This window comes from Lissotriton helveticus, chromosome 6, assembly GCF_964261635.1.
Source record: "Lissotriton helveticus chromosome 6, aLisHel1.1, whole genome shotgun sequence".
Taxonomy (NCBI): Eukaryota; Metazoa; Chordata; class Amphibia; order Caudata; family Salamandridae; genus Lissotriton; species Lissotriton helveticus.
The window spans coordinates 2156685-2184363 of record NC_136067.1 but is presented as its reverse complement, the minus strand read 5'-3'; the positions used below and the strand labels follow the sequence as shown (position 1 = coordinate 2184363).

Below are 27679 nucleotides of genomic sequence, written 5' to 3'. Positions count from 1 at the left end.
CGGCAGAGACCATGTACTATTGTGGAAAAGTAAATTTTGCCATGTTCTGTGTCCCTACGTGTCATCCATCATATGTTATGTGTGCATGACCAATATGCATATGTACTCCTCATGTCTGATTAATGACGCAATTACAGTTGTGTCCACCTCTAGTATGCCAGTTTCCAGGCCTCGTGAATACTACGAATATCAGGCCTATGTAAAATAATGTTGCCACGTTTCTCAGTGTGCACGTTATTCCAGTATAAAGTCCCCGTTTCTAGGCCTCAAAAGGGCCTGAGACATCAGATTCAGCTCCTGTCTCCTGAAGTCCTCGTTGAGGAGCGATCCAGCCCCCACCTGTATCCTCGACCTTTCACTTACTTCCTGCCTCGCAGTGCCCGGTGCAGCTTGGCTCTGCCTCTGAGTCTGCCAAGACTATGTTATAGTTCCAGTTATCAGTTCAGTCCTCCTTCTCTGCATTCCTAAAGCTACTGAACTGCATCAATAGTTTCCGTCATTGTCTAGCCTTCACGTCTCCATGTTAAGAGAAATACTGTATTTAATGGTCATTTAATATTCTTCATCACGCACTACATGTAGAATAATGCATGCTCCAGTCTTAAAGTCCGTTAGCCTCTCCCCTCCTGATTCTTAGTTTATATCAACATGTTCCCTAAACATCAGATACTAGATAGAGTTTAGGTACATGTCGCTCCGACCCTCCAGACTTTAGTCTCTGCTCCTAGCACAGAGTTCATAGCCCCCAGCTTCTCCTAGTAACACGTCATTGCCAGTTTGCGCGCACCATCAGGTTAGAGGTCCCGGCTCCTTAGGTAGCCCCCTCCTATGTTTCCGCCCAATCCATGACATATTCTGTTACGTTTGCATCACATGTCTATGTATACGCCCAGTTACACCTACTTTTACTCTTATCTTTCGCAACTGCTACGCGTCACGCCTTCTGCTCCACCCACTGCTACGCCTACTGCAATGTAATGCTATGTGTTTGCGTTTTGTATATAAGCTCATGTATTGTTATTAAAAGCTAGCGCGCTCATCCCAGACCCAGCCCCAGCAGCTGCTGGGCCCCTGTTCCTATGCAGGTTGTCCTGTTCCTGTCCTTATGCTGTATTAAACCTGCAAAAAACTCCTACTACCTCGAATCTTGACTCTTATTTATTGAGCTATTTGTTATGATATACGTCTAGTCAAAAATAGGGTATTATTTATTTATTTACCACATAATGGCGCCCGAACAGGGACTTGCCCTTTCCCCACGCGTCGGTGAAGCCACGCCGACCCCCTGACCCTCTGCAGTCGTGACGGAACTCTTCTGCGCAGTGGCAGATATTTCTGCTCAAGTATCCCTCAGGCCCACGGAGGAGACGGAGGAGGCGGTCCAGCATCCAAACGAGACGGTGGAGGAACGCGGCGAGTCCCGACCAGAGCCCAAGCCAAGAGTCCAAGGTCCGAGGTATCCGGAGGCCCACCCGTAACTGAAGTCCGAAGTTCGTCGTCCGTCGTCGTAGCAGTCCAGTCCAGTCCAAGGCCTTCCGTTCTTGCTGCCCGGTGAGTACCATTGCTGGGGTAGTATCTAGACAGGGTCAATCTAAATTGACTCTGGTCCGTGGGTAGGTGGTACCCAGGCCCACAAACGAAGTGTTCACCTAGGTGGATACGGGTCTTGATGCGTCCCTTTATGGGACCGGTATGTTCCGTACTGTTTCAGCAGTGCATCCAGTAACTCTAGTCTGTTCCGTTCTCGAGAAATTCTTGTGTTTCTGTTCTCAGTATTCCAGGTAATATTTCTGTCCGAACTGTACTGTTATGATGTTGTTCAATGTATTTCCAATGTCGTGGTATGCCTGAATTGTTCTCCCAATTGTTATTGTTTCTCGTTTATTGTATTGTGTTCCGATTCAAGTTTACAATGTCTCTCTTTTCGAGACTACGTCAGTTAAAAACTAGAAAGGGTTTGTTAGAAGAAGCAGTTCCTGTCCCGCCCAGGGACAGTCCAGGTCATTTTATGTATCAGAAGCATGGCATAAGTGCCATATTGTATCTAGATTTATGGGTAGATTATACCAAACAGTTAGAAGAAAAGTATAGATGGCCCGTATCGGGTACATGGGATGCTGAATGCATCATGCGAGTAGAAGAAGCATTATGGAAAAAGAAAGCCAGACAGTCACAGAGAGACGCCATCGAGTTATGGCGCAAAGAAGCTCATAAAAGAACCGAAAAAGAAATCAGAAAGTCAGAACTAAGTAGAGAATTCCAAGAACGAGCCCAAGAAAGAGAATTAATCGAGATAGGTGAACAAGTAAAAGCCGAACAGTCAGACAGACAGAGGCATGCCCTCATTAAGGGTATGTATCCTCTTCTTGCCGAGGGCTTGCCAAAAGCGACCCCAGAGGCATCCAGTAATTTCCCGCCACCATTAGTTCCGACCAAGCTACGTCACAAACCGACCGCAGCTGATATTTTTATTTCGTCCTATCTGGACGACACAGTCCCCGAATATGCAAATCCTGTTCGCGCTCCGCCAGTCCCTGTAAATCAGGTAATTCCTGCTCCTCCAGACACCGGGGTGCCTTTAACAGCCCCCCCGGGTCAGCCCGCCATACAAGTCCAGCCCACGTTACAATTACCGACCCTGCCAGGACGAAAAGCATCAGTTGATGATTCTAGTTTAGGGGCCGCAGGAGGAGGTCTTCCTCAAACCCCGCCGCCATACAAGCGTTTATCAGCACTCGAATTACATGCTCAAGCATCACAGCGTACTCCTAAAAGTAATAAGTCTGTTGCAGAAATCAGGCAAACCCTTGGCGAATGTGTCTATGACCCAGTTCCAGGCGAATTTAATATGGTTTTATATTCAGTACGCGTAAGGAGGGTGACCGAGTATCTAGTCACCTTGCCGAATATGAAAGAAGATCTAGACAGAATATATCGTTTCATCCGTACAGGGGATGATCCAGAAAGTATTAGTGATGCCATGTCTCAAAGGAAAGCCGAGATTCAGCGTATGATATTAAAGTTCTTAATTAATTGTCTAATAAGAGAACAAGATTACCCGTCTAAAGATCCAGCCGAAATGAAAACTTTGACAAAGTGGAGTGATAATATAGCCGAAGGAAAGCACAATACCATTAGTGCCATGGAAAGTATGTACAAGAAAATCCGTAGAGAGATAATAAAGATACACGAACAGCGTAAAGCAGCACAAGTAAGCGAGAAAGAAAGTATCTCTGATCCTGAAGAGGAAGACGACGAGAATACTGCCAGAATAGCGTATGTAGGAAAATCTAGATTTCCAGATCGCCATTTGCGTCTAGAACACAAGTCTATTTTCCATCATCCAGCACCAGAACAAGGTTCCCTAGAACAAGTATTCCAAGCTACCGATCACATTCTGAAATCACGAATCGGTTACAGTGAGTTAAGTACTATGCATGAACAAGAAATAGTCCGATCAGCAGTCCGATGGATTACTGATTCTACCACTTTTCCAGATGAAATAGTGGCACAAATGTTTCTGAAAATGCCCCCAGCCGAGCAGCGACTGGTGGGTATGTATATGATTCAGCACCTCATTACTCTGTATGAGGGTCAGCACTCTGATCCAGGTCCGTTACATGATGTCCTGAACGAGTTACTCCAGTACAGATGGAGAGGTCTAGGTACCGATTTAATTAGTGTCATTCTAGAACAACGTCACAAATATAGAACGTTTTTGAACCCGCATTTTGTTCATGTCTCACCCCCAGAAAGTAAATCATTTTACATAGACAGACAGAATCCGCTACGAGAAGTCCACCCAGTCAGAGGAACGGGTGGCGAAATGCAACGAGTGTTTGTATACACTCCAATCACAAAGATGGAACTCCTTGAAATGAAGAAATTAATTCCCTGTCATGACAAAGATCCAGCAGGGTTCCATAGAGAATTAAAAGACATGCTCCGTATGGGAGAATACACTTACCCAGATATCATTAAAATGTTAAAGGTCCTGTTGCCCGCAGGGGTGTATGAAAAGCTAAAGGAAAAAGAATGGGAGGTGGGAGAGAAAAAGATCGATTGGACAGTTCTAGAAGCTGAAGACAAGGCACGAGTACCAGGTACCGGTCTTGGAGATAAATGTAAAGAATTACCAGAATTATTGATTCAAGTTTTACCCAGATTATTGACAACCAGAAAAGAAGACTGGGATGCAATCTCAGCCTGTAAACAGAAACAAGATGAAGATATTAGTGATTTTTATTCTAGATTTGAAAAATGTTTCAGTATCAACAGTGGTCTCAAGACAAGTAGTGAGTCATACCCTCACCTTTTTGTTACTAAATTAGTCGAGAATTCAAGTCCATCAATTAAAAATCGAGTTTTGAAAGTCGAAAGCAGCTGGCAAGCTAATACTCCGTCCCAGATGCTCCAGATGCTCCAGTACCACCAGAATAGAATCAGGGAAGAGCAAGAACACGAAAGAAAACGTATGAAAGACACGAAAATGAAAGTACTAGTTGCACAATCTGTTCCTCAAGACAGTCAGAAGAGGGGTCCGAATCAAGCCAGTCAGCCTGCAGCTCCCGTTAAAGGGAACTGCAATTATTGTAAACAGCCAGGTCATTTTATAAACGAGTGTGCAGTTCTGAAACACAACATAGCTACTGGTAAGACTAAAGAAAGACCACGTCCGCCTAGACAAGAACAAGTTTCACAGACTCCTCAGTCACAGAATGCACTACAGACAGTTACAGTACCGCAGCCTATCGCTGCAACACAGCATGTTACATCGCAGATGTACCAGTATGCACAGTCTGAGTATCCAGAGTATCAGCCATATTCATGAAACAGCCTAGAGAGGGAGGTAGGCTTGCCTCTCATCGAGATACCTGTAGATCAAGAAGGTCCCTATGTTCACAGTCAAGTATTAGGGAAAGACAGAAAGTTTTTGATTGATACAGGGGCAAGTAGGACCACAATTAGTCACGCCGAAGTTCCAGGGGCTCCGCTCTCAGGCTCAAGAAATGTTTCCCTTGGATTTTCAGGAAAGCCGATCGTTAATGAGATTTCAAAGCCAGTTACTCTAGAAGTAGGTCCATTGTCCCGTACTACTGATCTGTTACTTACTAAGTCATGTCCAGAAAACCTATTAGGCATTAGGACACTGAAAGAATTAGGTGCAGTCATTTGCTGTTCCCCAGAGGGAATACGTCTGTTCCTACGTGACTTTAAGGGTCACTATGTATTACGAGATTTTGATTCAAGACTGTCTAAAGTTCCGCAGCATTTATGGGCGCAAGGTCCAACTGATGTAGGTTACATGCAAATCACACCCCATCGTGTGACTCTCAAGCCAGGTGTAGTGTTACCACGAATCAGACAGTATAGATTGCCACCTGAGGCTGTAGCAGCCTTATCCAAAATTATTGACGAGCTCATCGCTCAAGGAGTAGTTGTAGAAACTGACTCCAATGTATGTAACTCTCCGATCATTCCAGTCATGAAACGTACTGATCCAAATGCACCCCCAGTATATCGATTAGTGATCGACCTACGAGAACTTAATAAATGTATTATTCCACAGTACCCAGTTGTCCCAGATATCTCTTCCCTGTTAACTGCTATTGATTCCGAAGCCACGTTCTTCACAGTAATAGACCTCAAGAACGCATTTTTTAGTGTTCCCATTCATCCAGACAGCCAGTTTCTTTTCGGATTTTGTTTAAATGGAAGGAGCTATATGTTCACACGCGCTCCTCAAGGTTTCACAGAAAGCCCTAGTATTTACAGTCAAGCACTTAAGAGACAACTTGACAACATTCACATGCCAACTGACACTGCCCTGCTCCAGTATGTCGATGATCTACTGATCACAGCCCGTTCTGAACGTGATTGCGAGCGAGCGTCACTGACGGTTCTGTATTTCCTAGCCGAGATGGGGCACAAGGTGTCCCCTTCGAAGCTTCAATTCTGTGTCCAGCAAGTGGTATACTTAGGACACTTGCTGTCCAAGAGGGGTAGGCAGTTGACACCAGACCGCATCCAGTTAATAGCGAGTCTTCCCCAGCCCAGAACCCAGAAGGAGGTACGTGCCTTTATCGGCCTTACTTCTTATTGTAGACAATGGATTCCCCAGTATGCATTTCTAGCCAAGCCACTGATACAGTTAACGACACAGGAGGCAGCCGTATCGACTGTCCTCCCTTGGACATCTGAACATACACTTAGTTTCAACGAGTTAAAGAAAGCCCTATGCCAAGCCCCAGTTCTAGCTACACCGAACTACAATAAGCCTTTTGCACTTTTCGTTACTGAACGCGAAGGTACAGCATTATCTGTTCTCACACAAGATCAAGCAGGACAATACAAGCCCTGTGCTTATTTTTCTAGCACATTAGATCCAGTCGCCCAGGCATTGCCTGCGTGCCTCAAGTCAGTTGCCGCCACAGCATTAGCTATCAGACAAAGTGATTCCATAGTCTTAGGACACTCCTTGACAGTACAAGTTCCACATTCCGTGGAAGTTCTTTTAAACCGAACACAAACTCAGCACTTGACAATTGCACGTTTAACAGGTTATGAATTGACATTGTTCCAGCCACACATAGAAATTAGACGCTGCAACGTCCTGAATCCTGCTACACTGTTACCATCAGTTAATTCAAATCCTGACCCACATGACTGTGTGGAAGTAGTTAACATTACGACAAAGCCAAGACAAGATCTGACAGATATTCCGTTGCCAGATCCTGACCTGACACTTTATGTGGATGGTTCATGTATGAGAACTAGTACAGGAGAATTAGTCGCCGCGTATGCAGTGACTACTGACACCGAAGTTATTGAAACACACCGTATTGATACCCTGTCCGCTCAAGCAGCAGAGCTAGTTGCTCTGACACAAGCCTGCATACACGCCAAGAACCTGAAAGTTAATGTTTACACAGATTCACGTTACGCATTTGGAGTTGTACACGACTTCGGAGTGCTCTGGCAGGAGAGAGGTTTCATGACTTCTCATGGAACCAAGATTCAGCATGGTCTCCTTATTCAAGCTCTGTTAGATGCCATAAATTTACCGACATCCATTGCTATCATGAAATGCAAAGCACATACGAAAGTTACTGACATTATTTCTCAAGGTAACGATCTAGCAGATCGCACAGCCAAGCTTACAGCACAGACTCCAGACATTCCAGTTAACCTGACACATACTTCAGCTCCGGCTACATGTATGACAGTTAAGGACCCTACACAAGATGTCATAGATATCCAGTTACATGCTACTCCTGAAGAAATCAAGAAATGGTCTGAACAAGGAGGGGTCCAGACAGATCAAGGATGGTTAACGAAGGGTAGAGCCACATGGTTTCTCCCCGACTCTATGGTTCAAGTCATCATTAATACCGCACATAGTCCAGCACATTTAGGAGAAAAAGCTATGTTAGACAGTATCCAGAACATTTGGTTCAACAAGCATTTACGAGCTGCAGCCAAGCAGAAAGTCCGTACCTGTATGATATGTTGTCAGTTTAATCCAGGTAAAAGTGTCCCGGTGGAACAAGGTGGATTCCAGCCCCCTGACCACCCTTTTGAAGTCCTCCAGATGGATTATATTCAGATGGAGCGATGTCGAGGTTTCAAGTATGTCCTTGTAGTTGTATGCGCTTTGTCCAGATGGACAGAAGCATATCCAGTCCCAGATTACACAGCCGCGACCACTGCCAAGCAGTTGGTTCGTGAGTTTTTCCCTCGATATGGACTCCCTAGAGTCGTATATTCTGATAACGGTCAGCCATTCTCATCTGAGTTGATGAAGCACGTTTCCCTGTTGTTAGGGTACCAGTGGAAGTTTCATTGTGTACGCCATCCTGAAGCAGCCGGTCTAGTCGAGAGACATAATCAGACTCTGAAAATCCGCATCGCCAAAGTATGTAAAGATAAGGGTGTGGACTGGCTAGTAGCTCTGCCAGTCGCTTTGTTTTATATGCGCATGGTCGCACATTCCAGATCAGGTCTGTCCCCGTATGAGGTTGTATTCGGCCGCCCCCCTAACATGTGGGGTACTCCTAGACCCCGAAGTATTACTGATGTTTCATGTAATATGCTGACAGATTACCTAGCTTCCTTGATGTCTGCCCTCAACTCATGTCGTTCACAGGTTGCCGCCGCATTTCCAGACAATACCGAGGTGGCACCGCATGAAATCGGTCCAGGTTCCATGGTGATGGTCCGAAACTTTGACAGATCAAGTCCGCTGGAGCCTCGATGGAAAGAGCCCCGTCAGGTCCTCCTCACCACCCGTACAGCCGTGAAGTTGGAAGGCCGAAAAGGATGGATACACCTTTCTCACGTTAAACTTTTTAAAGGACTGAAACCGGTCTCTAAAAACATTTCCCAGGATATCAAGACTTGCCAGAACATTGTTCCTAAGGACTGTCCCGCAAATGACATTGATATAACCCCTCCCTTGGTAGAGAAAACTCCGCAGCAGGAGTATAAGCATAAACTACGGTCTAGTAAAATAAGTCAGTCAGTTTGATTGTATAAGTCCTCCCCTAGGTGAAACGGTTAGACTGTTTCTGACATGTATAAAATAGACCCCCATAGTGAGAGAGTTAGTAAAAACTCAATCAGATGTATCGTTTTTCTAAGTTTCATATTATTCATCAGCATTATGATTTCCTGCACCAGTTATGCCTTTTTTCTATATTTCCCAGTTCTTCATGTAAATAAGTCTGCTAATGTTACAGTAGAGCACACGTTTAGTGATCTGCCCCCTCATGAACTGTCCTACCGCCTCGCTATGCGTAATAACTCATTTATCCGTATGTTACATTACTCACACCAGACCAGCAATACCACTAATTGTTGGGTGTGTGGTCGACTCCCCCCTTTCCAGACACCGAAGGGAGTTCTGCCACTCTTTCCTTATCCTTTTTCACATAATGGTTCGTGTGGAGCATGGTCCACGTTAACGTCATCCTCAACAGATATGTCTTTTCTTAACAGTACATGTTTCCCAGACAAGCAAGGTCTCCCCCACCGAACAGGGTTAGATCTAGAAAATGAAGTGTACAATTTAGGTAACTATTCTTCGAATTTTATGGTCCTGAATGTTCAGTCTGATACTACTCCAGACTCACCTGCTATTTCAGTATTACCAGTCAAAGGCGAATTATGTGTTTGTAATTATGGTTCTGTACACGTAGGACATAGTGAATGTACTACTATTGTCAAGTATAGTGACAGTGGGAAATCTATTTTTAAAGCTTCACGTCATTCTTATTTTGTTTGTGGTCAGACCGCATATGTTCGTCTGCCCCTCGATTGGGAGGGAACCTGTTATATTGCTTTCCTACTGCCACCTGTTTTTCTAGCACCACCTGATTATCATAGAAATACACATCTAGTACATACTAGACACAAGAGAAACTTCCCGATTGTCGATTATACTGAAACTGCTGCAGAACAATTCATTGATATTGATAAAGGTGTTTTCCCTTATTTAGGCACAATTGTAAATAGTAAGCTAATTCGTAGATTAACAAGAACCCTTGAAGCTGTAGTAGATGAGACTGCCTCTGCTCTAGGTAACCTAACCGAAGAGCAATCCTTTATGAGAATTGTCGTTTTACAGAATCGTCTCGTCCTTGACGTCATACTGGCCGATAGGGGCGGGGCCTGTAGAGTCATCGGATCTAGTTGCTGCATTTTCATTCCAAATAACGCGCCGTCTGTTTATTCAGCTATAACCAGACTCCATAAAATTGCCCATCTGTTACACCAAGATCCAGGCACCTGGACATGGTCCGGTTGGTTCTGGAATATAATTTCCGCATGGGGATGGAAAGTCCTGTCCTTTCTAGGTATTGCAGTAGCGATCATATTTAGCTGCTGTCTCTGTATACAATGTGGCCCTGCGATTTGTGGCATGTGTGCTACCTCTTGTATTCCCAGTCCTAAGCCCCGTTCTAAATCCCGTTCCAGGATAATTCGAGACGAGCAAATGATACTGTATGAAATGATAGATGGTATCATGAATATTGATGTTTCCTGATGGAAACGTAGTGACAAGGAGGGAATGTGGAAAAGTAAATTTTGCCATGTTCTGTGTCCCTACGTGTCATCCATCATATGTTATGTGTGCATGACCAATATGCATATGTACTCCTCATGTCTGATTAATGACGCAATTACAGTTGTGTCCACCTCTAGTATGCCAGTTTCCAGGCCTCGTGAATACTACGAATATCAGGCCTATGTAAAATAATGTTGCCACGTTTCTCAGTGTGCACGTTATTCCAGTATAAAGTCCCCGTTTCTAGGCCTCAAAAGGGCCTGAGACATCAGATTCAGCTCCTGTCTCCTGAAGTCCTCGTTGAGGAGCGATCCAGCCCCCACCTGTATCCTCGACCTTTCACTTACTTCCTGCCTCGCAGTGCCCGGTGCAGCTTGGCTCTGCCTCTGAGTCTGCCAAGACTATGTTATAGTTCCAGTTATCAGTTCAGTCCTCCTTCTCTGCATTCCTAAAGCTACTGAACTGCATCAATAGTTTCCGTCATTGTCTAGCCTTCACGTCTCCATGTTAAGAGAAATACTGTATTTAATGGTCATTTAATATTCTTCATCACGCACTACATGTAGAATAATGCATGCTCCAGTCTTAAAGTCCGTTAGCCTCTCCCCTCCTGATTCTTAGTTTATATCAACATGTTCCCTAAACATCAGATACTAGATAGAGTTTAGGTACATGTCGCTCCGACCCTCCAGACTTTAGTCTCTGCTCCTAGCACAGAGTTCATAGCCCCCAGCTTCTCCTAGTAACACGTCATTGCCAGTTTGCGCGCACCATCAGGTTAGAGGTCCCGGCTCCTTAGGTAGCCCCCTCCTATGTTTCCGCCCAATCCATGACATATTCTGTTACGTTTGCATCACATGTCTATGTATACGCCCAGTTACACCTACTTTTACTCTTATCTTTCGCGACTGCTACGCGTCACGCCTTCTGCTCCACCCACTGCTACGCCTACTGCAATGTAATGCTATGTGTTTGCGTTTTGTATATAAGCTCATGTATTGTTATTAAAAGCTAGCGCGCTCATCCCAGACCCAGCCCCAGCAGCTGCTGGGCCCCTGTTCCTATGCAGGTTGTCCTGTTCCTGTCCTTATGCTGTATTAAACCTGCAAAAAACTCCTACTACCTCGAATCTTGACTCTTATTTATTGAGCTATTTGTTATGATATACGTCTAGTCAAAAATAGGGTATTATTTATTTATTTACCACACTATCTTTGCAGCCGACTAGACAGCAGAGACCATGTACTATCTCTGCAGCCGACTAGACAGCAGAGACCATGTACTATCTTTGCAGCCGACAAGACAGCAGAGATCATGTACTATCTCTGCAGCCGACAAGACAGCAGAGACCATGTACTATCTCTGCAGCCGGCTAGACAGCAGAGATCATGTACTATCTCTGCAGCCGACTAGACAGCAGAGACCATGTACTATCTCCGCAGCCGACAAGACGGCAGAGACCATGTACTATGTCTGCAGCCGACAAGACAGCAGAGACCATGTACTATCTTTGCAGCCGACTAGACAGCAGAGACCATGTACTATCTCTGCAGCCGACAAGACGGCAGAGACCATGTACTATCTCTGCAGCAGCCGACAAGACGGCAGAGACCATGTACTATCTTTGCAGCCGACTAGACAGCAGAGACCATGTACTATCTCTGCAGCCGACAAGACGGCAGAGACCATGTACTATCTCTGCAGCCGACTAGACCGCAGAGACCATGTACTATCTTTGCAGCCGACTAGACAGCAGAGACCATGTACTATGTCTGCAGCCGCCTAGACAGCAGAGACCATGTACTATCTCTGCAGCCGACTAGACAACAGAGACCATGTACTGCAGCTGGACCCAGATATATTGCTTCAGACTTTACCGGGATATAGTCCTCAAAACTGTAACACAATTATAGACGCACATTTGAGAGAGCACACACAATCAAAACCCATATAGGAACCTGCAGTCCTTGTATAAAAGTCCATCTCTAATTTCCTTATTAGAGGTAACTTATGATGCACCCAGTCGTCTGTAATAAAGAAATTACATAGTTGCTCAACTGTAATAACGTATTACGGCTGAAGTCTGATGTTTCAATAATGCCTACTCGCAGACCTAGCAGTTGAGGGTTAAGGCAGGTCGGTGATCATAATAAAAGCTGCAGTTACAGAGACAAAAATAAAACATGGCTTTTGCTTCTGCTCGGTTTTCTAAACAAAGCGATACAAAAGGGGATGATGGACGGAGCGTTTGAGCAAATCAAACACTCACCCCCAGTCAACTGATCTGGGTTTAATCCATCACCATTCTTTAGCCCACTCAGCCACCCCATTTCAGACATGGCCATATGCAAAAATCAGTCTGACCCTGTGCCTCATGGAAACAGTCCAGCCCGAACTGCCAAGCCATGTCTTCCATGGACCGGAAACAAGCATCCTGGGACCGGTTTCGGATTCATAATCCTCATCAGCCAGACTATCTTGAATCCAGTGGCCAAGTGAGCAAGGGACTCACGTCTGAGCATACCCTGCCACACTTAGGGTGAACAAAGCAATACAAAAGGGGATGATGGACGGAGCGTTTGAGCACATCAAACACTCACCCCCAGTCAACTGATCTGGGTTTAATCCATCACCATTCTTTAGCTCACTCGGCCACCCCAGTTCAGACATGGCCATATGCAAATCAGTCTCACCCTGTGCCTCATGGGAACAGTCCAGCCCGAACTGCCAAGCCGAAACCGGTCCCAGGATGCTTGTTTCCGGTCCAGGGAAGACATGGCTTGGCAGTTCGGGCAGGACTGTTCCCATGAGGCACAGGGTCAGACTGATTTGCATAATGGCCATGTCTGAACTGGGGTGGCTGAGTGGGCTAAAGAATGGTGATGGATTAAACCCAGATCAGTTGACTGGGGGTGAGCAGGGTATGCTCAGACGTGAATCCCGTGCTCACTTTGCCACTGGAATCAAGCAAGCCGGGCTGAAGACGGCTGTAATGCCAGAAACCGGTCCTCGGAAGCTTGTTTCCGGTCCAGGGAAGGCATGGCTTGACAGTTCGGACTGGACTGTTCCCATGAGGCACAGGGTCAGACTGATTTGCATATAGCCATGTCTGAACTGGGGTGGCAGAGTGGGCTAAAGAATGGTGATAGATTAAACCCAGATCTTTTGACTGGGTGTGAGTGTTTGATTGGTTCAGATGCTCCGTCCATCACCACCCCCTTTTGTACCGCTTTTGGCCGCCATAAGTGTGGCAGGGTATGCTCAGACTTAAGTCCCTTGCTCACTTTGCCACTGGATTCAAGCAAGCCGGGCTGAAGATGGCTGTAATGCCAGAAACCGGTCCTCGGAAGCTTGTTTCCGGTCCAGGGAAGGTATGGCTTGGCAGTTCGGGCTGGACTGTTCCCATGAGGCACAGGGTCAGACTGATTTGCATATAGCCATGTCTGAACTAGGGTGGCAGAGTGGGCTAAAAAATGGTGATGGATTAAACCCAGATCTTTTGACTGGGTGTAAGTGTTTGATTGGTTCAGATGCTCTGTCCATCACCACCCCCTTTTGTACCGCTTTTGGCTGCCATAAGTGTGGCAGGGTATGCTCAGACGTGAGTCCCTTGCTCACTTTACCACTGGATTCAAGCAAGCCGGGCTGAAGACGGCTGTAATGCCAGAAACCGGTCCTCGTAAGCTTGTTTCCGGTGCAGGGAAGGCATGGCTTGGCAGTTCGGGGAGGACTGTTCCCATGACGCACAGGGTCAGACTGATTTGCATATAGCCATGTCTGAACTGGGGTGGCAGAGTGGGCTAAAGAATGGTGATGGATTAAACCCAGATAGTTTGACTGGGTGTGAGTGTTTGATTGGTTCAGATGCTCCGTCCATCACCACCCCCTTTTGTACCACTTTTGGTCGCCATAAGTGTGGCAGGGTATGATCAGACGTGAGTCCCTTGCTCACTTTGCCACTGGATTTAAGCAAGCCAGGCTGAAGACGGCTGTAATGCCAGAAACCGGTCCTCGGAAGCTTGTTTCCGGTCCAGGGAAGGCATGGCTTGGCAGTTCGGGCTGGCCTGTTCCCATGAGGCACAAGGTCAGACTGATTTGCATATAGCCATGTCTGAACTGGGGTGGCAGAGTGGGCTAAAGAATGGTGATGGATTAAACCCAGATCTTTTGACTGGGTGTGAGTGTTTGATTGGTTCAGATGCTCCGTCCATCACCACCCCCTTTTGTACCGCTTTTGGCCGCCATAAGTGTGGCAGGGTATGCTCAGACGTGAGTCCCTTGCTCACTTTACCACTGGATTCAAGCAAGCCGGGCTGAAGACGGCTGTAAAGCCAGAAACCGGTCCTCGGAAGCTTGTTTCCGTTCCAGGGAAGGCATGGCTTGGCAATTTGGGCTGGACTGTTCCCATGAGGCACAGGGTGAGACTGATTTGCATATAGCCATGTCTGAACTGGGGTGGCAGAGTGGGCTAAAGAACGGTGATGGATCAAACCCATACCTTTTGACTGGGTGTGAGTGTTTGATTGCTTCAGATGCTCCGTCCACACCAACCCCTTTTGAGACATTGTGTAAGGGCAGGTCTCTCGAAATTGCGGATATAAATACATTCTCACCAAAGAGGTCACTAGAGAGAGAGGTCCTCTGCCCACTCCAAATCGTCAGGTGAGTCAAAGTAGAAAAAGAAATACATTAAGTCAAAATGTGAAACCCTTACTTCTCATCAGTCTTGTCAAGGGAAATCAGGCTGACATTAGGGGGCCCCCCGGTCTCAGCCGCCTGCCTTAGGGTGCCACCCGGTCTCAGCCGCCTGCCTTAGGGTGCCGCCCGGTCTCAGCCGCCTGCCCAGGGGTGCCGCCCGGTCTCAGCCGCCTGCCATGGGGTGCCGTCCGGTCTCAGTCGCCTGCCTTAGGGGCCGATCCCTCAACTGATTCCAATACAACTCGAATTCCCAGGTCCATCGGTGACCCTGCAACAAGATGAAGCTTTCAAAGAAACTATGTTGCAGATATTTGGCATCCAGCTGGCTCCTTCTGGTGTGCCTTTGAACCCCAAGGATCGGCCTCCACCATGACTCAGGGACCGACACCTATCCCAGCTTCTGAACAAGCGCCTCGATCTTTACCAGTTCCCTACATAGCGATGCTAGCTCCAATGCCAGAGAAGAACTGATTGTTGTTTCAAACCTAGAAGTGAATCAGTCACCCTTGCACCGCAGGCGCGTTCACCTGGACCTCTAACACGGTGTATCCAGCCTCGGTCAGACTCTGAAGAGATGCTTGCTTTGCCTCAAAGGTTCTCTGATCCTGATCTCAACAATGATCATTATAGGAATGATGATTCTCAGGTTTTTAAAAGGAGAGTTTATTGCTGGGACCTCAAGTCGTAAAGTTAGAAGTTCATCCCACCTTACCTTTGTGAATTGGACCCACTGTGTGTAATTATATGCATGTTCAAGCCTCCACATAGTCGGCCCGATTCACAAAAGTAATCTGAGGCAACATCCTAACTTAAGACAAAATCCTAAACTTAAGACTACTAAATGCCTTCTGTGAATACCAAAAGTAGTAAGTTTAGGATTTTGTCTCAGATTAGTTCAGTGAATCGGCCCCCCTAACTTTACTACTACTAAATGCATTTCTAAATGCATTTCTTTTATGTATACCGAAAGTCGCAAAGTTAGGATTTTTCTCAGTTTAGTAGTATGAAAGATAGGAATCCTAAATTTACTTCTGATAAATGCTTTTGGTAAATACTGAAAGTCGTAAAGAAAGGATTTTTCTCAGTTTAGTAGTAGTAAAGTTAGGAATCTTAACATTATTAGTACTAAATGCCTTTTATGAATACCGAAAGTCGTAAAGTTAGGATTTTGTCTCAGTTTAGTAGTAGTAAAGTTAGGAATTCTAAATTTACTACTACTCAATGCCTTTTGTGAATACCGAATGTAAAGTTAGGATTTCATTTGTGAATCTGGCCCAGTGGGTGATTCCAAGCATGTTCAAGCCTCCACATAGTGTGTGATTATATGCACTTTCAAGCCTCCACATAGTGTGTGATTACAAGCATGTTCAAGCCTCCACATAGTGCGTGCTTATATGCACGTTCAAGTCTCCACATAGTGTGTGATTATATGCATGTTCAAGCTTCCACATAGTGGGTGACTACAAGCATGTTCTAGCCTCCACATAGTGTGTGATAACATGCATGTTCAAGCCTCTACATAGTGTGTGATTATATGCACATTCAAGCCTCCACATAGTATGTGATTATATGCACGTTCAAGCCTCTACATAGTGTGTGATTACATGCATGTTCAAGCCTCCACATAGTGTGAGATTATATTTACGTTCAAGCCTCCACATAGTGTGTGATTACAAGTATGTTCAAGCCTCCACATAGTGTGTGATTACATGCATGTTCAATCCTCCACATAGTGTGTGATTACAAGCATGTTCAAGCCTCCACATAGTGTGTGATTACAAGCATGTTCAAGCCTCCACATAGTGTGTGATTATATGCACGTTCAAGCCTCCACATAGTGTGTGATTACAAGCATGTTCAAGCCTGCACATAGTGTGTGATTATGTGGACATTCAAGTCTCCACATAGTGTGTGATTATATGCACGTTCAAGCCTCCACATAGTGTGTGATTACAAGCATGTTCAAGCCTCCACATAGTGTGTGATTACAAGCATTTTCAAGCCTCCACATAGTGTGTGATTATATGCACGTTCAAGCCTCCACATAGTGTGTGATTACAAGCATGTTCAAGCCTCCACATAGTGTGTGATTATATGGACATTCAAGTCTCCACATAGTGTGTGATTATATGCACGTTCAAGCCTCCACATAGTGGGTGACTACAAGCATGTTCTAGGCTCCACATAGTGTGTGATAACATGCATGTTCAAGCCTCTACATAGTGTGTGATTATATGCACATTCAAGCCTCCACATAGTATATGATTATATGCATGTTCAAGCCTCCACATAGTGTGCGATTACAAGTATGTTCAAGCCTCCCCATAGTGTGTGATTACATGCATGTTCAAGCCTCCACATAGTGTGAGATTATATTTACGTTCAAGCCTCCACATAGTGTGTGATTACAAATATGTTCAAGCCTCCACATAGTGTGTGATTGCATGCATGTTCAAGCCTCCACATAGTCGGCCCGATTCACAAGTAATCTGAGACAAAATCCTATCTTAAGACAAAATCCTAAACTTAAGACAAAATCTTAACTTAAGACTACTAAATGCCTTCTGTGAATACCAAAAGTAGTAAGTTTAGGATTTTGTCTCAGATTAGTTTTGTGAATCGGCCCCCCTATCTTTACTACTACTAAATGCCTTTTGTGAATACTGAAAGTCGTAGTTAGGATTTTACTCAGTTTAGTAGTACTAAAGTTAGGAATCCCCAATTTACTTCTAATTAATGCCTTTTGTGAATACCGAAAGTCATAAAGATAGGATTTTTCTCAGTTTAGTAGTAGTAAAGTTTGGAATCCTAACATTACTACTACTACATGCATTTTGTGAATACCGAAAGTCGTAAAGTTAAGATTTTGTCTCAGTTTAGTAGTAGTAAAGTTAGGAATTCTAAACTTACTTCTACTCAATGCCTTTTGTGAAAACCAAAAGGTGTAAAGTTAGGATATTGTCTCCGAATACTTTTGTGAATCTGGCCCAGTGTGTGATTATATGCATGTTCAAGCCTCCACATAGTGTGTGATTATATGCACGTTCAAGCCTCCACATAGTGTGTGATTGCAAGCATGTTCAAGCCTCCACATAGTGTGTGATTATATGCATGTTCAAGCCTCCACATAGTGTGTGATTACATGCATGTTCAAGCCTCCACATAGTGCTTGATTATATGCATGTTCAAGCATCCACATACTGTGTGATTACAAGCATGTTCAAGCCTCCACATAGTGTGTGATTATATGCACATTCAAGTCTCCACCTAGTGTGTGATTATATGCACATTCAAGACTCCACATAGTGTGTGATTACATGCACGTTCAAGCCTCCACATAGTGTGTGGTTACAAGCGTGTTCTAGCCTCCACATAGTATGTGATTACATGTAGGTTCAAACCGCCACATAGTGTTGGATTATATGCACCTTCAAGCCTCCACATAGTATGTGATTATATGCACTTTCAAGCCTCCACATGGTGTCTGATTACAAGCATGTTCAAGCCTCCACATAGTGTGTGATTACATACACATGCAGGCCTCCACATACAGTGTGATTATATGCACACTGAAGCCTCCACATAGTGTGATTATAAGCACATTCAAGCCTTCACATAGTGTGTGATTATATGCACATTCAAGCCTCCACATAGTGTGTGATTAAATGCACGTTCACTCCTCCACATAGTGTGTGATTACATGCATGTTAAAACCTCCACATAGTGTGTGAATATATGCACTTTCAAGCCTCCTCATAGTGTGTGATTACAAGCATGTTCAAGCCTCCACATAGTGTGTTATTACATGCATGTTCAAGCCTCCACATAGTGTGTGATTACATGCACGTTCAAGCCTCCACATAGTGTGTGATTACAAACATGTTCAAGCCTCGACATAGTGCGTGATTATATCCATGTTCAAGCCTCCACATAGTGTGTGATTACATGTATGTTCAAGCCTCCACATCGTGTGTGATTACATGCACGTTCAAGCCTCCACATAGTGTGTGATTATATGCACGTTCAAGCCTCCACATACTGTGTGATTACAAGCATGTTCAAGCCTCCACATAGTGTGTGATTATATGCATGTTCAAGCCTCCACATAGTGTGTGATTATATGCACGTTCAAGCCTCCACATAGTGTGTGATTGCAAGCATGTTCAAGCCTCCACATAGTGTGTGATTATATGCTCGTTCAAGCCTCCACATAGTGTGTGATTATATGCATGTTCAAGCCTCCACATAGTGTTCGATTATATGCACGTTCAAGCCTCCACATAGTGTGTGATTACAAGCATGTTCAATACTTTTGTGAATCTGGCCCAGTGTGTGATTATATGCACGTTCAAGCCTCCACATAGTGTGTGATTGCAAGCATGTTCAAGCCTCCACATAGTGCGTGATTATATCCACGTTCATGACTTCACATAGTGTGTGATTATATGCATGTTCAAGCTTCCACATAGTGTGTTATTACAAGCATGTTCAAGCCTCCACATAGTGCGTGATTATATCCACGTTCATGACTTCACATAGTGTGTGATTACATGCATGTTCAAGCCTCCACATAGTGTGTGATTACATGCACGTTCAAGCCTCCACATAGTATGTGATTACAAGCAGGTTCAAGCCTCCACATAGTGTGTGATTACAAGCATGTTCAAGCCTCCACATAGTGTGTGTTTACATGCATGTTCAAGCCTCCACATAGTGTGTGATTACATGCACGTTCTAGCCTCCACATAGTGTGTGATTATATTCAAGTTCACGCCTCCACATAGTGTGTGAATATATTCGCGTTCACGCCTCCACATAGTGTGTGATTATATGCACTGTTAGACCTGGCACATTGGCGTGAGTCTCCCTCCCACTTTTTGCAGATGTGCCTCAGATGTTTTGCTGGTGTTAGCAGCTCAGGGCACTGCGCAACGGCCAATCCGTGACGCAGTGCAAGTGCTCCCAACATAAAGTTAGCGAGGCCCTTTTGCCGGTGGTGCTACGGGACGCCTCTCAGCAGTACGAGGCGTACTAACTCCTGCGAACGGAGTCAGCACGCTGCAGGCCTTGCCCAAGTCATTGTGGGGCCACTTTTAAGGATCGCCAAAACGAGTAAACCAGGGACATTGCTTCCATGCCACAACTTGCAGATAAATAACGGTGGCATTTGACTAAGTGTACTTGACCCATTTTTTCACGAAGAAGCCATTTTTTTAAAGTGACTGAAAGCATTCTAAAGTATTGTCCCTGCTATTTAAGAACTGTGGCCTATTTGAAACGTAACTGGAACCACCTGTAAAACACGCAAAGACTGCAGTTGAAGCCTGCTTAAGAATTTATATATAAAGATATATTTTTTACAGAACCAACAGTCTTGTGTCATTGTGTGGTGAGGTGATGATTCATTGTATGTGTTGCTCAAGTGCTTAACCGTGTGTGCTCTGGGGTTTAGCCTTGTCTGCTCGCACTGATGCAGCGCAGCTCCAGAAATTATTTCTAATCAATACTCACCATTACCCTGAAACATTTAAACACACAATTCATGCATCAGTGGGGCCCATAACACTGCGCATTTACCCTGTTCACTTACACTGGGCTTCAAGGCTCTGGTGAATCACAAAGGAGAAACGCTGTATCATTTGGTGGAGCGTCTAAACCTATTTAACTAATATTTACACCTGCAGATTTAAACATTTACCATGGTTTTACTCAGACTTAAATTATTCAGACACACCACCATTATGGCAATGGATCTGTTAGAATGAAAATAAGGCGTAGGAAGAATTCAAAGACCAGCTTTTATTTCCTCATTTATCTAATTTTTATTCAAAGCAAAACTGCAATTTATGTCTGACATTTATGCATTAGTAAATCTTTATTCAGTAAATCTTAAACTTTATTCTCAAAAAATGATAATTTTATTTAGAGCTCAAAGAAAGTATCGCTTTATTTAGAAAACAGATTAATTAGCAAAGAACAGATAGCTCCAACTACAATTTTCTTTCAACATCCCTGACATCCCTAACTAACGCCCTCATCTTATCCTTAAATCCTGCAAAGCAAACAAGTAAAGAAAAATTAGATCTCTTACATCCAGGAATCGGTCAGCAATCGGGCAGCATCTCCGATGGAAATGGAAAAAGCGACCCTGACTTGACAAAACCAGGGGTTTTTATACCCTAAATTCCTAACTTAATCTATCTAAAAAGTAACTAACATCTCTTATTCAGAATTTCATTGGACAATTTCGGGGTGGGTGAGCATCATATTACCATTACAGCATTAATTTCTCAACGTGTCAGCGAAATAAGAAAGTGGCTTTGTTTAGGACAGTCTTTGGCCAAGGCATTTCCTCCAGTGGCAACATCCACACTTCTTCCCAGGCTTTGAGCACGACATCATCTTTGCTTGGCACACATCCTAGGTTCCGGGCCACATCAGCCTTTAACCTCCTCGAGCATAGGCAGTTCACTCTGACTTGCAGGTTTTGACGCGCCTGCGCTGTCCAAATCTTGCTCACAGTTTTACCCAGGCAGCCATTTTTGCACAGGCCTCAGAGGCCACTTTTGGAACTATCATAGAAACAAACACAGATTTATGTTAAATTATGAATTTAAACCTATTCTGTTTACCTCCCACCTTACTAATGTTTCCCAATTAGTTGTTACCTCACACACAAGCCACATAAATGCGTTTGATACTTACATTTCGACTTCTCCATCACATAAATGAATACAAATAGCACGTTTAAATTGTGTTTGTTTATTAATAAGCTGCTCATTAGTTCACAATACGATAACAATACATATTAGCTGGGTTTATTTTTGCAGCAAGCAAGCAACTTTAGTTTTCCCCATGTGTAATAAAAAAATAATGTGTGCATTTTACTCTATGGTTGGTTAATTTAAAAAATATGCAATTAGTGAACGTTATTGTTATGGGACATTAACTTTACGAGGGGTACACAAAATTTTGCGTTTGCCACCTCGCTCCATCAGCGCCACGCCGCCTAGAGGGTGAGCAGGGGTTGATTCTAAGAGTAATTCATTCGCCCTGACTTATAGGAGAGGGTCCCTGCTTGTGACAAGTGAATACTTGAGCCAACCAGAGACCCCCAATTCTAACATTGGTGGCAGCGGTGGGATGAAATGGTTAGGCAAGCAAATGCTAACTTTCTAAAAGTAGCATTTGCAAACACAGGATATTAAAATAAACTTTACTGAAAGAATTATTTTATTATTCTGAGTTCAGGCATACTAAACTTGACCTTCCACCATGTTCCCTGAGCCTGCTGGGATTATAGAGTGTAATAATTCCAGCAGCCCATTTTGGCCTATGAGAACAGGTAGCCTTACAATAGTGAAAAATGAAAATGGCTGTGATTCACTATTAGGACATGCCACCCACATCAGGGCTTGTCCTACCTTACACTTACAATGCACCCTGCCCTTGGGGAGACTAATATGTAGTAAAGGGAAGGTTTAGGGGCTGGCAAGTGGGTGCACTTGCCCAGCCAGCATGAAAGTACCAGACTGCACGCAGGTTCTGCAATGGCAGACCCTAGATACATTTTAAAAGGTTGCTTCTGTAGGTGGCGCAACCAGCGCTGCAGGCCCACTAGCAGTATTGGTATTTACAAGCCCTGGCACTCCGGGTGCACTTTACTGGGGACTGACAGTAAAAATCCAATGAGCCAATCATGGAGATCAATTATAGGTACACTTTATGTTGGGAGCACTTGCACAGCGGCACGGATTGGCCGTGGCGCAGTGCGCTGAAGAGCTAACACCAGCAAACCATCTGAGGCACATCAGCAAAAAGTGGAAGGGAGACTCACGCCAAGGTGCCAGGTCTAACACGTGTCCCCTCCAGCTGAAATGTGGGGAGAACTACCCTACCCCAGGGAGTTCCTCATCACTAAGGCAGAAAAACCTGGACAGACCGTCAGCATTGGCGTGGTCTATGCCAGGGCGATGTACCGTGAAGTCCATACCCTGTAGGGAAATGGACCACCTCAACAGCTTTGGGTTCTCACCCCTCATTTGCCTCAACCATCTGAGGGGCCTGTGGTCTGTCTGAACCCATGAAGAAGCCGTTTTTTTAAAGTGACTGAAAGCATTCTAAAGTATTGTCCCTGCTATTGAAGAACTGTGGCCTATTTAAATCGTAACTGGAACCACCTGTAAAACACGCAAAGACTGCATTTGAAGCCTGCTTAAGAATTTATATATAAAGATATAATTTTTACAGAACCAACAGTCTTGTGTCATTGTGTGGTGGGGTGATGATTCATTGTATGTGTTGCTCAAGTGCTTAACCCTGTGTGCTCTGGGGTTTAGCCTTGTCTGCTTGCACCACGCCGCCTAGAGGGTGAGCAGGGGTTGATTCTAAGAGTAATTCCTTCGCCCTCACTTAGAGGAGAGGGCTCCTGCTTGTCACAAGTGAATACTTGCGCCAACCAGAGACCCCCAATTCTAACATGCACATTCACGCCTTTACATAGTGTGTGATTATAATCGTGTTGAGCTCCCTGCCTATTGTGTGTGTGGAGATTATCGTGGTCCATACAGTGATGGTGTGAAAGGATTTTCAAGTCCCCACAGAGATAGTGTGTGATTATAGCAATGTTTGTGTCTGCTTTTCTGGAAGAATGCGAACTAAAATCTCAGTCAGTTTTTCCGATTCTTTGGATAGAATTTTGAGATGACATGTTTCGACAGCCACAGAGATGTGTCTTAGTCTAGATGAGTATCTGTGAAAGCAATATCTGATGGCCAGCAAAGGTTATCTAACATGTAATGCACACAGAGTGCATTTCAAAGTCTGACTGACTGATAATTGTTGAAAAGGAAAATGATTTCTTATGAGGAAGGAGACCTGACCCCGTGCGCTGTAGTCTTGGGGGCATATTTATTGAGATGCCATGTAGTGCGGCAAGTCCCATTTCTGAACTGTGCTGGGCTGCGCGATAGGGAAGGGGTAGGAATGCGCTGTACTTAACATGATACGGCGCACTCCTGTCATTCCCCACTGCTGGCCACCATGTGCTGCTGTGCGCCAATGCAGACGCCCATGCACCATGGTGGAAGGGTGCCTGCGTTGTAAGTAAGATTGTTTTGGTGACTCCTTCCCGTACAAGAACAATCCCCGGAGGCATAGTCCTCTTTCTGTGTGTGCTGCAGAATGCAGAGGAAGTAAAGAGGAGAAGATAAGATATTTCTCCTCGTTACGCCTCACCTGGGAAGCTGCAGCATTTTGGATCATTCTCTAGGTAACCAGTAATGGAACATTTGGGAATTAGCCAAAATCCTTTCTCAGTGTCTCACACCTGCTGCGTTGACTCCTCTCTCTGCCTCACACTCTCTGAATCCAGATGTTTTCTTTCTCTTCCCAGATGTTCAATAACAGACTTCGGAGACTGCGCCTACATCGAAGATGAAGCCCTGAGGGTGACGGGATGTTTGCTCCCAAGACCCTACATTTGTACTAAGGAGCCCTATCAGTAACAAACCGAGAGCACAGAGCCCTGGCTGGGACTCTTGAAGTCTTTATTCCTCTGTTATGCAAATACTTTGAATGTCTGGATGCTAAATCCAGTAAGTCACTGGTCTGAAGTTGCAACGACGAGCAACAGAATTTGTTAATCAGTGTTCCAGGGCATGCTGTGAACGAAGTATTAATCATAACTTTACTCATGAATGCTAGAATGGTTAGAATACACCAGAGATGGACAGATACATAGAAGAAAGCAGTGAAGACAATCATGTCACCCAAATGCTGTTAACTGAATAAAGTGAGTTGAACTGTGAATTCTTGTAGGTGATGGGGTAGGAACTGTGTCAACAATAGTGTTACAGGATGGAAAGTTCTTGTTTTTGTAGAAAATGCAGAAAAAACCAAATAAAGCTGAATTAAAAATATTGATGCCTTTACTCATGAAAGTTCCAATGAACTCTGGGAGAAGGTTCTTTCTTGCTCTTCTTGTTTGAAGTTACTATGGTGTTAGACGGGGACCCTGAGGGTCGGCCGGATACCGAGGGAGAGATCCCCGAGGGGGACCGTCTCCGGCGATCGTACAGACAAGTACCCTCCCTCCCCACAAACAGGCACCACACCAAGTCGAGTTCAAGACTTTATATAAGGTTCTTAAGGCAAGGATATCAGCGATACAGGATAACTTGGACCCGGGGGTCCTCTCACTTCTAGTCTCTGTAGGGAAAGGGGGTAGCGGGACAGTCTTAGTACCGGATCGGTACAGGTGGTGGTAAAAGGCGAGCTCACAATCCTCGAGCTGGAGGGTCTGTGGATCGGGCCGCGGCAGCGCCAGCAGGCCAAGGTGATAGTCTCATAAAGCAGAGGGCCGCGGCAGCGCCAGCAGGCCAAGTCGATGGTTTCACGAGGCAGAGGGCCGCGGCAGCGCCAGCAGGCCAAGACGATGGTTTCACGAGGCAGGGGGCCGCGGCAGCGCCAGCAGGCCAAGACGATGGTTTCACGAGGCAGAGGGCCGCGGCAGCGCCAGCAGGCCAAGACGATGGTTTCACGAGGCAGAGGGCCGCGGCAGCGCCAGCAGGCCAAGACGATGGTTTCACGAGGCAGGGGGCCGCGGCAGCGCCAGCAGGCCAAGACGATGGTTTCACGAGGCAGAGGGCCGCGGCAGCGCCAGCAGGCCAAGTCACGGATGAGTTCTTCTCGGGTCTCTCGACTCCAGGATACAACTGCCTTCCTGGTCTGGTCCTGCCCCAGTTATAGGTCTGGTCCCCTTTGATGTCCGGACCCTCGCGCCTGGGGGCCGGGAGGTCCGGGATGAGGGAGTCCAGACACCCAGCAGGGGGGTGGAGCCAGCGCCCAGGCGGCCTGGGGTGATCGACACCTGGCGGAGGAGAGCCGTTGACGATTCCTTCTCCCATTGACTCGCCAAGTGGTCACTCTGCCTCCTGGGGGGAGGTTGGTGCCTCGATGTCGGGCCCGGCCGGGCCCAGGGTGAGGGTCGAGTTGAGGCCACGCGGCCTCGTGCTGCAGTGCCCCAAGATGGCGGCCGGGTCGATGTCGTGGGGTAGATGGTGACCCGGGCCAGCTGGGTCCGGAGCTGGTGTCTTGTAGTGGAGGGATTGCAGGGTACTTCGGGTGGTCGTTGGTGGACTCTGGCTGGGGATGCAGGGAGAGCCAGGGTCCTGGTCCCATTGCGGGGAGGGGGTACAGCTCGAACATGCGGCCTGTCCAACATGCGTCCCCCCCAGCTGAAGGCGGGGAGAGTCAGCCATCTTCCTGGGGACTCTCCTCGCTGAGGCGGAAAAAGCGTGACAGGCCGTCGGCGTTGGCGTGGTCCTGGCCTGGACGATGTTCCACCGTGAAGTCCATCCCCTGCAGGGAGATGGACCAGCGCAACAGCTTCGGGTTCTCCCCCCGCATTTGCATCAGCCATTGCAGGGGTCGGTGGTCTGTTTGCACCCGGAAGTGGGTGCCGAAGAGGTATGGCCGGAGCTTCTTGAGTGCCCAGACTACGGCGAAGGCCTCCCTCTCAATGGTGCTCCAGCGCTGTTCTCGGGGCAAGAGGCGTCTGCTGATGAAGACCACTGGATGGTCGACCCCTTCGGCGTTGAGTTGGGAGAGGACGGCCCCCACACCATGATCGGAGGCGTCCGTCTGCACAATGAATTCCCGGCTGTAGTCGGGAGCCTGGAGCACGGGGGCCGTGCACATGGCGGTCTTTAGCTTCTCGAAGGCTGATTGGCAGCCCGGGGTCCAGTTGACGGTTTTGGGGCTCTTTTTGGAGGTGAGCTCTGTGAGGGGCCCCACGATGCTGCCATAGTCCTTCACGAACCGCCGGTAGTATCCGGTGAGCCCCAGGAAGGCCCGGACCTCCGTTTGGCTCGTAGGGGGTTGCCAGGCCTGGATGGCAGCAATCTTGAGTTGGAGAGGGGCCACCAGCCCGCTTCCCACTTGGTGTCCCAGGTAGGTCACGGACCCTTGGCCAACTTGGCACTTGCTGGCCTTGATGGTGAGCCCGGCTTGCTGGAGGGCGAGTAGAACCTCCCGCAGGTGGCGGAGGTGGTCGGTCCACTGGTGGCTGTACACAGCAATGTCGTCCAGGTAGGCGGCGCTGAAGTCTTCCAGGCCCGCCAGTACCTGGTTTACCAGCCGTTGGAACGTTGCCGGGGCGTTTTTCATGCCGAAGGGCATGACTTTAAAGTGGTAGTGCCCGTCTGGGGTAGAGAAGGCGGATCGTTCTTGGGCCCTAGGGGTGAGGCCGATCTGCCAGTAGCCCGCTGTTAAGTCGAAGATGCTCAGGTAGCGGACGGCCCCCATCCGGTCAATTAGCTCGTCTGCCCGGGGGATGGGATGAGCGTCGGTCCGGGTAACTGCATTCAGCCCTCGATAGTCCACGCAGAACCGGAGCTCAGGGGCAACGCCCGGGGCAGCTGCCTTGGGAACCAGGACGACTGGGCTCGCCCAGGGACTGTCTGAGGGTTCGATCACTCCTAGGGTCAGCATCTTGGACACCTCGGTCTGGATGCAGGCTCGTTCCCGGTCTGGTACGCGGTATGCTCGGTGTCGAATAGGAGGGCTGTCCCCGGTGTCCACATCGTGGAGGCACCAGGGGGTGACTCCGGGGGTGAGGGAGAACAGGGAGGCGAACTGCCTCAGGAGCGTTTGGCAGTCTTGGCGTTGCTCCGGGGACAGGGCCTCGGAGAGCTGGACCCCTTCCACTGAGCCATCCTGCTCGAAGGCCCTCAGTAAGTCCGGAAGGGGTTCGGAGTCTTCTTCTGTCCCAGTATCGGTAGCCATTAGGAGGCTGAGTTCGGATCGCACAAAATGGGGTTTGAGCCTGTTGGCATGGAGGACCCGTAGGGGGTTCCGGGCAGTCTCCATGTCGATTAAATAGGTGACGGGCCCCTTGCGTTCGATTACCTTGAA

The 27679-nt window shown here is 46.5% G+C and overlaps 1 protein-coding gene across 3 annotated transcripts in view; it reads left to right on the top strand.

Annotated features, from left to right (window-relative positions):
• LOC144761186 (C-type lectin domain family 2 member L-like) overlaps positions 1-24684 on the top strand; it is a 151054-nt gene extending 126370 nt beyond the window's left edge. For all 3 annotated transcript variants that reach the window (XM_078646688.1, XM_078646689.1, XM_078646687.1), the window contains one exon: positions 24159-24684. In XM_078646688.1, the coding sequence (XP_078502814.1) occupies positions 24159-24270 (112 nt within the window). In that variant the 3' untranslated portion in view covers positions 24271-24684. The remainder of the gene's footprint in view (positions 1-24158) is intronic.
• Positions 24685-27679: the final 2995 nt, after the last annotated feature.